This window comes from Buceros rhinoceros, unplaced genomic scaffold (assembly GCF_000710305.1).
Source record: "Buceros rhinoceros silvestris isolate BGI_N320 unplaced genomic scaffold, ASM71030v1 scaffold5781, whole genome shotgun sequence".
In the NCBI taxonomy this organism is placed as follows: Eukaryota; Metazoa; Chordata; class Aves; order Bucerotiformes; family Bucerotidae; genus Buceros; species Buceros rhinoceros.
In genome coordinates, this window is record NW_010393564.1 from 44,524 (window position 1) to 57,963 (window position 13,440).

The 13,440-nt window shown below is 39.5% G+C and overlaps 1 protein-coding gene across 1 annotated transcript in view; it reads right to left on the reverse strand.

Moving 5' to 3' along the window:
• GAS2 (growth arrest-specific 2) overlaps positions 1-13,440 on the reverse strand; it is a 75,638-nt gene that overhangs the window by 34,679 nt on the left and 27,519 nt on the right. Inside the window, exons 4-5 of the mRNA XM_010144888.1 lie at positions 5,078-5,141; positions 2,157-2,301 (exon numbers count right to left, since the gene is read on the reverse strand). Coding sequence (XP_010143190.1) covers positions 2,157-2,301; positions 5,078-5,141 — 209 coding nt within the window. The remainder of the gene's footprint in view (positions 1-2,156; positions 2,302-5,077; positions 5,142-13,440) is intronic.

Consider the following 13,440-nt stretch of genomic DNA (forward strand, 5'->3'; position numbering starts at 1 on the left):
TATTTTCAGAACAGCTAACAAAGTCTGAAACGTCCTCAGAAAAAGATAAATCAGGGCAGCACTATGGCACTCTGAAAGGTGTTTTGGTTGTCTTGAATAAATGAACAGGAAAGGCTCCTGAAGTACAACAAATGCTTTTCTGATCTGCTTTTAGAATAAAGTGATAGTATTTAAAGAAAACAGAAAGAAATCAAAAGTTAACCGCTTAGTCTATATTTCTATACTAGAACAAGGTGCAAAAATGCTTTTGAAACTAGCCCTGTTGACCAATTTAAAAGCTTTCCAATTATTTCTGGAAATGTTTAATGTTGTTATCTGAATAACTTCATTACTTTGTGGAATTTTTTTTATAATTACTCTTACCTTTTTTATGTTTTTAAATCAGGGCATATTCTTGTGAAAAAATTTCATTTTACATTAACACTTAGCAGAGGAACTCTGCACGTATTTTATGCACAGAAAGCGTTTCTCAAGTATCAGATGAGTTGTCCTCAGGTGAATGTGCAATTACTATATTATTCTAAGATTATTTATTCCGGTGACTTTTAGCAACACGGGTGTTAGCCCCTGTTTCTGGAGAATCTATTTAGACAGTAAGTGCACAATAGGAGTAACTTCAGGTCAGTGGTTGATGACTTAAATTTAAAGTGCAGGTTGCAGAGGATGCAAACAGTGCATCCGGTATCTCTTGTGCTTAGAGGACTGTTTGGCCCAAATGCTGATAATCAGTGATTTCTGACATAATATCTCACCTCTGGAGACCCTCTTGAAATTCGATGCTGAAAATGGATAGTGTGGACTATCCCTTAATAGCTGCATCTACCAGGGTTCATCTAAGCAAAAAAAAAAAAAAAACACCCACAACCCGGACCAAACAGGTTCAGGGTTGTTTTGAACTGTGTAAGCAAACTAGAATCTTCTTTGGCTAGTGGAGAATGAAAGCCAACAGATTTATACTGGTGTAAACCAGGGGATAATGAGACCTTCGCTGCCAATGCTGCTGTTGAGGCTTCCATTACCTTACTAACCCAAAGGACACCAAAGTGCTATTGAGAGGAATTTGGAAATCAAGTAGGGAAGCAGAGGGAAGAATTACATCCTATTTTACTTTGTGTCTGCACTGCTGCTGTTTTATGGTGTGAGCGTCTGGGGCAGTGCAGGTCAGGAATCCAGATGGATGAGTTCCATTCTGTTTCTATCCCTACTGCTTTCTAAATTAAAGGAGGTGGTTGGAGACAACCTTCATACTTGCTGTACTGTTCCTACAAGATACACAGTCACCACCCTCCTTCTGCACATAACTCTTCTTTCTCAATGTGGAAACATAAGTCACTGCTTTTGCAAAGGAAGAAATGCAATATGTAAAAAAATTGTTAAATGTAATTATTTGCGTCGACTAGTACAAAGTATTTCAATAAAATGAACACTATATTCCATCTGCTCTTTGTAACAAAAAAGTGGCACATGGATTTTTCAAGAAGTGCTTTGTAACTCCCAGGTGGCACATCCACCTTTTAATACAGCAGTTACTATAGTAACCGCTTCTTTTTACAGAATATATTTGTATTTTTCAAGTTTAACCTCTTCGTGGTCTCAAAATGTGCCCTTCTCATCTGATTCCAGCTGTTTCAAATGAACCCCTCTAGGGTCTGCAGCAGAGGAATAAACACTACAGCAAAGAGTTTAACGAAATTCAAAGCAAGATACTTTCTTTCTAACAAAGAGGAAAAAAAATTGCTTGGTTTTTTGACGTGAGAAACATGCAGAACAGCAGCATAACAACCAGGCTGAGATAACTGAGAAGTGTTTGTTAACATTCCGTACAAGTCAGCATGGGCTACATCTCCTAGTCCTGACTCAGTCCTTTCTCAGACAAAACACCAAGTGGGAGTTGATGAATAGAAAGCGAGCAGAAAAAGAAAACAGAGGAACAAGGGAACTCGGCCCTAAGCACAAAGCTAGGCTAAACTGCAGATCTTACACAGCGCAACATGTTTTCCAAACTTCAGGCATAAATAGTTGTGGTCAAAATAAATTAACTCTATCCTTCTTCAAATCTTTAAAATACAGTGAGATGTTCAACTCCAGCCTCTGTGCGCTTTGCAAGTGCATACCAGGACAGGTCAGATAGGAAGAAGCTTCCTCCCACAACTTACAGCATCATCCAACAGTTTCCCTGTGCTCTTCTTCCCAGGAGACTTTGTTGGTGATGGAGAAGGAGACGGAAGGGGGGCCGAAAGGGTTTCCTCTTGTTCAATCTCTTTTTCCAACTTTATTAATCCTGGTGGCTCCACCCCAAACCTTTTGGAAACATGCAAACAAATTAGTGGTCCGTATAAAGTATTGCACAGTTTAAAACAAACCGGGGGGAAGAATTCATACCTTCTGGTTTTGCTCTATTGTGCAATAATAGATGCTACATACAGTAGTAAATATATCAAATCTATCCATCGATAATGCCATCTTTCAAAATTGATTTAAAAACCCCATTAATTTATATGTGACCTCTCAGTTGATCAAGTTTACAGGAAATACAGGAGTTTTTTCATCTTCTCTGATAATCCACATGTTGATGAATGACTAATTGATGAACACACTAAGCCTCCAAAATTGCAAGACAGATTCAAGCTCAGTACATTTGGATCAGGTTTTTTTCCTTTGTATTTTTCCAAACAGCAGCCTTTTAATTACCTGACAACTTACATTTTGTGTTAGAATTTTTTTAAAAAAACCCAGGTGAAAAGGGATCACAGGTTATCCTGGTCGCAGCTACTGCTCTGAATTTATGAATAAATAAATTGAGCCATGGCCAAAGCACCTAATGTTTTCTCTAACTGATTTTTGAGAGCCAATCTTCAGATATCCGTTTGCACTGGCGAAACACTTGTAGCTCCAACTAAAACAAAACACGCGTGAGTTTGGCACAGAGCATCTCCAATGCAGCCTTGGAAGGCAAGGCTCTCTACTACAATGCCTGCTTTTGAAAGCTTTATGGCAAGTGACTGTCAGCATCTCACGGCAAGCAGCAGAGCTTGGACAGATGTCAGAAGTCTAAGAGCCCATCCCATTTCCCTAATGGCTGATAATCCCCCTCAGTCCTGTTTCTTTGCCAACAAATGAAAGAAACACAGAAAAGCTGAAAGATTTCCTTTTTCAGAGAGGGACTTCGGCTTGGAAAAGCCATCAGGCCAGGTAGGCTTCTCATAGCTAACGACCGGCATAAATGAAACCCTATTTTCTTTCGAGGCAGAAAAATCCATACCCCGGATGCAGAACCCTGCTGACTTGTCCAGGAAAAGATGTGGATGCTAAAATATTGAGCAGTAACAAAGACATTACAAAAATCTAAGCTAACACCATAATAATGGTAAAAGCGTACAAAGAAAGGGCACAAGCGCATATATTCTGTTGTGTTTTTCTGATAACTTTTAATTCAGTCACACTGCTGCCTAGAAAATTCATATAAAGAAAACCAAGAACCCAATTTGTGCTTGTATTGGCTTCCAACTGGTGCGCTCTGCCTAATGAGCAGTCAGCCAACACCGAAGCGAGCACTTCCATGGAATCCATTTACTTCCCGTCTGTCTGCAGACGCCGACAGGCCGTAAATCACTGAATTCCCAGTGGGCTCCAAGCCTACACCTGCATGCAGCCTTACTCATCAAATAAAATTCTTCCCCTCTAAGCAATGCTGCTGCTTTGCTTCTGCCGCACTTCACGATCTCCAATTTTTAATGTTCCCTCTACATTCAGCGTTCTGAATTCCTCTGATGATGAAAATGAAACCAATGAACAAACAAACATTGATGCATTTTTGTTCCACATATTGTATCAACCCGAAACAAAGCTGCTGGAAAAGTAAAACCCACATCATTTCTGGGAGGGGTATTGGTGCAAACTATGTTCTGGAAGGTATGCTGAGAATTTCCTTTCCTGCTCTTTTCTAGCCTGCCTTCTCACAACTACAGATGAGGCAGCGCCGGACTGTAACGTGATCTCCAACAGACCTCTTAGAGCACCGCTTCCCATTTTTTACCAAGGAAAGATTGAATACAACAGCAGAAAGAGCTGGAAATTACTCAACAGTCATTTCAACAGACCTAAGGTGGTTGTTTAAGCCCCCAGAGTTTAATAGTTACCCAAGAACATTCTTTCTGCAGAAAAATATAATTTAGTTGTTTTCTACTGTATAATCTCTAACTTTAAAATACTAGTAAAGCAGCTTCCCAAGTTAGTTGCGTTCACAACCTATGAATACCCATAACATGAAAATCCTAGTTCTTAAGCTAGGAATAAACACGGGTCTCCTTGGCATTGATTGTAACCACAAGGAACTCTTCCGAAATTTATGAAACTATGTGAACAGCCAGGAATGGCCGCTGTGATAGGCAGGGATGAAGGCAAGCGCAGTTCACGTGCCAGACTGGGCAGCAGCAGCACCGCTGTTCATATGTTTTGTAGCAAATCTTATGCACTGTGGTGGTCAAACCTGCATCTGCAAAAAGGGGAAAATCACGTTCTAATTACTGTCACTTTGGTTGTCTAGCAAAAGCCACTCTTGTCTTGACATGACAGGGAATGCTACATCTTGAAGGTCCAGCCTGGCAAGAACCTTCTGACAGAGACAGAACACAGGCTGTTAACTCAAATCTCACATTGTTGGTGAAAATCAGAGCTCAGTTTATTTAAATTAATAAGAGTCAGCGTTGCTTAGGTCAAATTTAGGTCACGTGAAGATCAGTATCAGTGGAGTTAATGAAACCTCAGTATTTATAGAGACATCTTACCGTTAGAGGAAGAAACGGCTCAAAGCTTTATTTAGAAAAAATCCTCAACTCCTTCCCCTCCCAATATGTGGATAGCCACAAACACCTTCATTGAGGTGATGGCAGAGAGATTTCATTATACCGGCTAACAAATGCCCACATATGTTCTTGAGTGACATGGTGACAAGCATTTTCCCTGAACCTAATGAGTATAACAGTTAGTTTGAGATGTGCTGATTTAGCCAGTCTCTCAAGAGCCACTGCTGTCAGGAATGTAAATATTTCCTCATTCTTTAAATATTTTCACCTACCTTGCTGCAATCCTTCCAAGTTCCAGCAAACAAAGGCACACTTCTCTTGGCTGCTTGTGGAGAACTGGAAAAGCAAAACGAAGAGGGAAAACATCTATAATCAAAAGCTATTTGAAAGGTCTTAGTGATGAATGGAACCTAACCATCAACATTGGCAACTCTCGGCTCGGATAAAACTTGCTTTTCTTTGGCGCGCAGTGGAATTTTTCTGGAATAAAAAGGATGGGGTTGAGGAGTGGTTCTCAGGGCACAGATGATTTAGGAAGTTCCCATTTAGTTAATCCTTTCGTTCCTTTGAAAATACCATTCTACATCTAAATCGCTAAGCAATTATTTGGGCTATATACCTGTGAGCAGTTACTAACTATTTAAAAAAAAAAAAAATCAAGAGCTCTGGCAGAACACTAAAATTCTCAGGATGTCAAAAATAAATTAAGAACATTAAAGTGATACTTTTCTTTTTACAAGCTAAGAGAATTCCTATCATTTAGATCACTATTTTCCTACACCTATTTAAATCACATTAGCAAAGACACATCTCATTATAAATTTGGTGCTGAATTTGTTATACATCTACTCTGAAAGCAAATATGAAACTAGAATACTTTAGGAATTCAGCTCATCATCAAAAAAACCCCAACCCAACCAAAAATCTTTTCTTCTGTCTATATAAAAGTTGTCTTGCCCGTATTCCACACAGGACCTGTAGTTTTTAAGCTTCAGAAGCAGCTGTTACAGCATTAACTCCTCGTTAAGAAACACCACCATAACGCAGGATCATGCCCCCCCCCCATTCAGATAGGTAATGTTCTGTAGAGAAGTCCAACAAAATATATAAGCAAAATCCAAAATCAGTAAATCATCAAAGGCCTGTGGCTGTTCGCATAATCGACTTCCAAAAAGAAGAAAGGGGGGAAAAAAGTAAAAAGAAAAAAGGATTTATGAGTACATTGCCACCTCCTCTCCAGAAATTTCTACTGCAATAAAACCCTCATGTTGAGGATAAAACTCGCGTTTTAGCAATGTGACAATAATCAAAAGATTTGTATCCTATACTTCAGACTGAGCTGACACCAAAAGATCAGCATGAATATTTGTATAAAAAAAAAGAAACAGCAACAAAACTGATTTGTGGTTAATGAGGTAAGGTCAAGACATCTGCTGTACAAACATTTGGGGTATCTCAAGACTCACCTAACTCAAATGCATGAAGAAAAAAATACCGTACCTGAAAGAGATATTTCAATGTCTAGTTAAAGCTCTGAAAGTCATTTCTTTGTCCTATACTGCATGTATAAGAGCCAGAACGGGAATCTACACACTGAAACATCTCTCAATAACTAACACCCTGGGGCGGATCTTCAGCATCTGCAACTTGGGAGTTCTGCTGACTTGAGTAAGTTGTGCGAGTTGAATGCTCATACCAGTATCTTTTACTAGTGTATAGTGAGATCGTTGCATTCTTCTCATCCAACCTCACCCAAATCTATTTCCACAAGTGAAACTGCAGAGCAGGAAAACTGAAATGGCACTGCACTAGGAAGAGTAATTTTACCCTTCAAGCCGTGTGTTATTAAACACAGAAAAGACACAGACTTGGCCGCTCAAATGTTCTCAACAGAGAACCCTGTGCCCCTACACAGTGATTTCAGGGAACAATTACCTTTGCTAGTCATCAGTATTTTTTAAGTGTTATATTCATAACGCTGCTTTAGTTTTAAATCAGCTGGGACTGCCCCAAAATAAAACCTGATTTTAAGTAATAAGGCATCCCCCCAAATATCAATGGAATGAACTGATTTTGGAACAGTCCAATTTCTGAATTGCGATTCACACATAGGCACATCTGAATGACTTTGGGAGGGAGGAGAAAGAGAGGGGCTCAAGAAACATTATTTGCGAAAAGACCCATAAATAGAACTGGACCAGGATTTAAGAAAGGTAAAATGTTTTTCTGTCAATGCTTAACGCTCTTCTACCCAAACAAAATTCCAAATCCTTGACAAAATCTGACTCACAACCCAGACACATTTCATGCATTTCACATCGAACAATGTGACACAGTGAAATCATTGTTAGAGGATGAAGAGCTGTGCAGGCAATACCCAGGCACAGAAACAAACATCTGGTCATCTGATAAGGGGATGGTGATGCGGTGCTTCTAACAAGGGAGCGTTAGCATTCCTGAGGACTATACCAGCACACATGGTCGGCAGCTTCAGAGACAAACAGTGGTTCTGTTGTGTTCTGCAATACCCACCAGAAATAATTTGGCTTCTCAACCCAAAACTTTCAGTTTGTTCCAAAAGCATGGCTGGTTAGTGGGCTTCCACCTCGCAAGAGGCTGACTGGTCAGGAGCTACAGCCAAAGCCAGTCTTGGACACCTGTCTTGGTCCCAAACATACAGTATAACCTTGGGCAAAAGGTACCACTTTGGAGTGCCTTGATGCCCAAGTAGTTAGTTTGAGATACTCTGGTGCTATTCCACAGTGAGTGAAAGAACAACATTTACAGTCACTTTCAAAGGGCTGTCTCCTGTGTTTTTTGAAGAAAGAGCCACCTCTACACTTCTTGCCATCTAGACAAAAGAGAGAGAAACATTTTCTTACACTTCCTTTCTTAGTTTTACTTACAGAAGTTGAGTTCGTCTGTATTTTCAAGACATCTGACAGAAGAGGTGGCAATAATCTGTTTCAGAGGCACTACACAGCATCAAAACCTCTTATTCCACTACTGAAAATAAGTATGCCACTAACACAGACCACCTGGAGAAGGCCTCCTAATTCCTATCTAAATTCTCACCATTTACATTTGAATTGTGCCTGTCCTGCAGTTCACGGCTAACTACACTACAGCCAGGCACACTGTTTTAGAAGCGTGTAGTTGTACACATATACACAGTAGAATATAATTAGTACTACTAATTATAATCAGTAGTAACTAATGCCATTTGAGGACTAAGGGCGACTCATGCTGAAGGGACTGGTGACAAGCTCAGGTTGAAGCGTGACACCCACACCCATGGTATTCTGTTGTACCTGTGCGAACTACAGCTACCACTTCATGAATTACTTATTATAACAATCTACATTAATAGTTGCACCTCAACATTTTGAGCTGACCACTCAATCCCCGATATCCTATATGGCAAACAGACATTTGCTAGGCAAAACACTTCCTGTCATTGTAGCGATTTATATGCAGTTAGACACGGTAAGTACTGGAAGCCAAAAAATTATTTTGAGAAACTGTCTTCATTTTGTCACTCCACATCCTTTAAGATCTACAGTCAACAATTCATTTCCACAACAGTGCTACTGCATGCTGTGAAGAATTCAAAGAAAAGTAAAAAATTTCTCTAAGGCATCCATGAGCTGTGTAGTATTATTATCCTCATCTTAGACATGGAATTAGGGTTTAGGTATTTGCTACAAAAAAAAAAAAAAATCCCTGAATATGGAGGTGCTATTCTAAATGCTGCCTGATCTCCGGGGTGCTGCTGAATTTCCTCATCCTACATTTTGTATCAAATCAAAGCCAACACAGCTAGTGATCCCATTACAAAGTCTGATGCAGATCCTCCCACTGCACGTGGGAGTATGAGCCATAGTCAATGCTTGCTATGCCACACTGTAGCAACACCATCCTTGTACCGGTCTCCAAACATCTTCAGAGTTTTGCAATGAATGAGGGATGTGACGAGAAAACAGTGCACCAGCAAGAGTCTTTCACTTCATGAACCATACCATACCAAGATGTTGGCAGAACAAGGTCCATCCTAAGAGAACAGAGCTCTTTTAGGGAAAAAATAGCCCATGACCACACAAAAAGTTGCTATTGCTAGGTGCACCATAACCGTTAAATAGTTTAACTGACACAGGACAGCCAAACCTAATTACAGCCCAAGTACTTCACTTTGCATTATTAGTACAGGTTTTGTAGGCAATTTCCTAAAATTTTTCAAATTGTCATGTAGGGAAGAAAACAATATTCCTGGAGAATCATTGGCCAGTTGGTTTTTTTTGTTTTTTAAAGTTGCAGAATGCCCAATCAGGAACAAACAGGAACTTCTTACACCTCCCCACCAAGTTTCAAGACTTGGCTCCTAGTATTTTTATAAACTATTTTTAGTGGAGTCAGTTTTAAACTTTTTTTTTTTTAATATCTCAGGCACAGGTGAGTATGAAAAAAGCGAGTATGATTTCTGCTTCTAGATCATTTTTTAGCTCACTAGAAGTGAAGAGATTTTCCAAAGCAGCTTAGTATTTAAGTATTTATGAACATAGGCTTCCACTTGCCATCAGAATTGACATGTTTAGGGACAATTTTTCAAAAGGTTGATCCTTTGATCCTTCTTCCTTCTCCTTCAATCCTTTTTCTTCTAATCCCACAGTAGATTGTTTTTTTGGTTTTTTTTTAACGTTGCTTTGACAACGCTTCCTCTATCCAGCTTATCTCAAACACATCCTTTCTTCTGCACCAAAGAGTTATGACATATCTAAATCAAGCCGTTGTGTGCTCCCACCCTCCATTTAAGCACTATCACCTACATAAGTCTCAAAACAATGTTTCAAACACGGTAGATCTAAGGATGGTAGAGAATTAGCCTAGAATGAATACAGAGATCATCCAAGCACTAATAATTTACTAGAATTCATTAATTTAAGATGCTCATCCAATGAAACACAGTGTCCAGGATGCTTCTATAGTCCTCAAAACGAGATGTATTCAACAATATTATGTGTTATTTAGTAAAATGTTATGAAAGAGAAGTCAAGGCCTTATTCTGATGCAACTACATGTAAAATTTAACATGCTGTTACGAACTGTAAACGTGTGTGAAAAAATGGTCACAATACTTCTGTCTTCTAAGATAAACTGGAGCATTAGTTTAGGAAACCAAAATACTTGCCCCATGCATATTTTTAAACAATCAACATTTGAGTGATTGTTTTTAAAAAAATTAAAAATAACATTAGAATAGAGATCAGAGGTTTTTAAGTATTATGTCCACTAATTTTGTTTAGGGAACTTGTCCATTGAACTCTAATTAATAAGTTGCATCAAAAGAAGTCCATGTCACGTATTGCATGTACAAACGCAGTCACAGAACACACAAGCAGAACACACTAACACAACGATATCACCCAACAACTCCCACCACAAATGACACACATGAGCATGCTGGCACACTTGGTGGCAAACCCTTTTCTTGCCTGGTTGACTCTTTACCATAGAGGAGATGCGGAATATTCATGGGTTCCAAATCCTATAATCATCCAACAACACTACATTACCAACAAAGCATTCATAACCCACACTTGAAGTTCAGTTCATTAAAGCAAACACAGAAAATCTTACCACTCGTACTATTTGGCCAAGAAGAGGTTTCTTTGAGTATTACACTCTTCAGGCTCGAGCACCATAATTACAAATATTTCCACCTAGAATGTTTCCATAAACGGAACTGTCATAGCTGGGTGGATCTGCTGCCCTAAAACCTACAAAGGGGAACTTACAGAATGTACATATCATGGGAAAGAGGAGTTACGGGCAGTATTGCGTCTGAGACTGCAAAGAGTTAATGCATCATGTTCTGAGTCCTAGATATGGTACAAATTTTGACCTCTAAGGGCCCTATTAAAAGACAGTGTATCTCACGATTTGACCAGATGATAAAAGTTTGGACTTTGGATCATAGCTTTTGGTTTCAACAAAGCTAATTCCTCCTCCTTTAAATGCACTAACAATAAAAACAGCAATTATGAAAAGCACACTAAATAGGGCAGTGAGCGCAGGGAACACGCTGAGCCTCCCTTTAGGCTGCAGCGTTCAAGATGATCCCTACGTACTGCGCTGCCGTATTCGGTACAGATGCTGATGTCTTTCCTGTAGCTCAGGCAACAGGCACATCATCCACCTTTTCTTTGTAAATTAAACGAGACTTTCCTGCCATGTCTCTGCATTAAGATAGCTTCAAAGAGCAATGTACACACAGATTGCCACCAGTCAGATCTGGCTGCATTATAGATCTTCACAGAAAACTGTATTCCCAATTTATTTGCATTTTAAACTATGTTAAAATATCATAACACACAGCCAGACAAAATACATCATGTTAGAGACCTCTAACGACAAGCTAGTTGTACAAGTGCATTGTTTTCAAACTTTTGAGCTTTGTAGCAATCCCTTTCAAGGATCTTTAAAGTGATTTTACTGATTAGAAGGCATCATCGAATCCACCAGCATAACAACCACCACTTTTTTCCCCTTCTATTTATTTTAAAGAAAAACTTTGATCCTGTTTCCTTGCTCAGCGGAATAGCCCAAATCCATCCCCATGTTTGAATCTGCATTTACCTTAAAATAATTAAACAGATTACTAAACCAGTCCCGAAGTGACGGACAGCGACACAAAGTGACATGAGTCGGTCTACTCACCTGCTTGCCCGGAGCAGCCCTAGAGCATTAGCACTTCACGGAGCCAAGCCTCTGGGAACACTCAAGAGCCCCATGAACACACTGGCCTGCAGGCTCCTCAGGCACCGACTGCACCTATCTGCTGCGGTGTCTGGTGGACACCGCTTCATTCCAGTGAGGAATGACATCATAAGACTGCAACCTGAGCGCTAAAAAAGGGCGAGTGCTGGATTACTGTCATAATGTTAGATTTCCCCCAGGAAAAAAAAAAGTCTAGGGATTGTTTTATGTGACGCAATGGCATGAAGAAAATATCATTATGTGCATCTAATGAAATAATACAGTATTTATGTACAATGAGGCAGGTGAAATACAGTGAAAAGGAGGATAAAAATGAAATCGGTTAAGGACATTAACATAGTAAAGTAGCTCAGTTTAAAACAAATAGTTGCTTTATCACCACCAATTTACACATCACCACAGTTCATCAGCCAAACCCCAGTTCTGCAACCGTCATTTCACCACAGTTAGTTATCATCAAAAACACAGCAGACTCCCACAAGGCAGCGCAAACACTCAGATGTCGTTCACACACATTTCTCACCACTTTGAACAGAACTTTTGGTATTACTTACCTTTGCTGAACTTTTATTTCCTACACAGTGGAGAAATGGTTTGTGGAAGAGATGGAAACATAAAAGCTTTAGGGTGGCAACTGTTGTGATTCATCATTATCCCTAATGCACTAGAAAAATCAACTTAAATCAAAAGTTTCTAAGACTTCCAGCTCAAGCGAGGGGAGATGTGGTTGGTGCACTGTGTGTTTGGGCATAGTTCACTTCTTCAAGAGATGAAGCCAACTTGAACTTCAGCTTTGCAGGTGTGTTTCCCCTCAGTGTTAGACTGTGGCAGGCAAAGCTATGCCCGTTCTGTCTCTAAACAAGATCCGCATTCTTAACAGTGTAAGAGAAAATTCCTTTTAAACACGCTTTCAATCTCACCATTAACCTCTTGCTGAAAGCGAGTAGTACAGAGAGTAAACTCAATTGAGCGTTGGATTTAACCACAGGTTCTTCTGCTTAAGTCAGATATTGATGTTCTGTGTGTCCTTCCTTCTCGTGTTTGCAACTTTCTTTGTCCTAGGCAATGCCCAACTTCTCCACCATGTCAAATCTTTGGAAACATTATTGTTCATCTTCCACATGATTTACTGTGTCCAGTAAAAGTTATATTTTGAGGATTTAATTAACAAAACAGAGATGATACACATATCCTCCTTACTACTGTCACCTTTGTGATACTCACTTCTCTGTCAAGCATTTTCTGAAGATATAAAATAATTTAATTTAAAAAAACCTCACAGGATAAATGAGCAGATAAATGAAACAAAGAAAAGCTTCAGAAATAGTTGTGCTAGAAAGTGAGACTGTAAAGGTAGAATAGATCAGTCGAAACACAACTAAGAACTTCAGCTGGGCAGTCAAAGACCTTTTGAGGAACAGAACAAAGCAGCCTCTTGATTGGGTACTGCGTGTTCGTTTCTCTCCCACGGACACTGAGCTGTCTATCATCACAACTGCTCTACGCTTCTATCCGAGTTCAGATAACGAACAAACATTTGATTGTTTCCATTTCATGCTATTTGGCTGAAACAAACTCTCAAGGTAAGATACACAAGTTTTCCTTTGAAGAAAAAGAGAAGAGTTAAGCCAACAAAGAATAGGTACTGTTAGAATAGTGACTTCCTGAGCAGTCCAGATCTTTTGATGGAACACCCTGGAGCACTGGTGTTGGATCATTTTTGTCCAGAGCTGCACACAAAGCTGCAAAAAAGGTCAGTATAGGACACAGAGAAAAAAGCCATATTTTCTTGCCTCCTGAGCAACCCATTGAATCTGCACAAACAGCTAAAACCTGCAGCTGAACTGAGCACACACTTGTG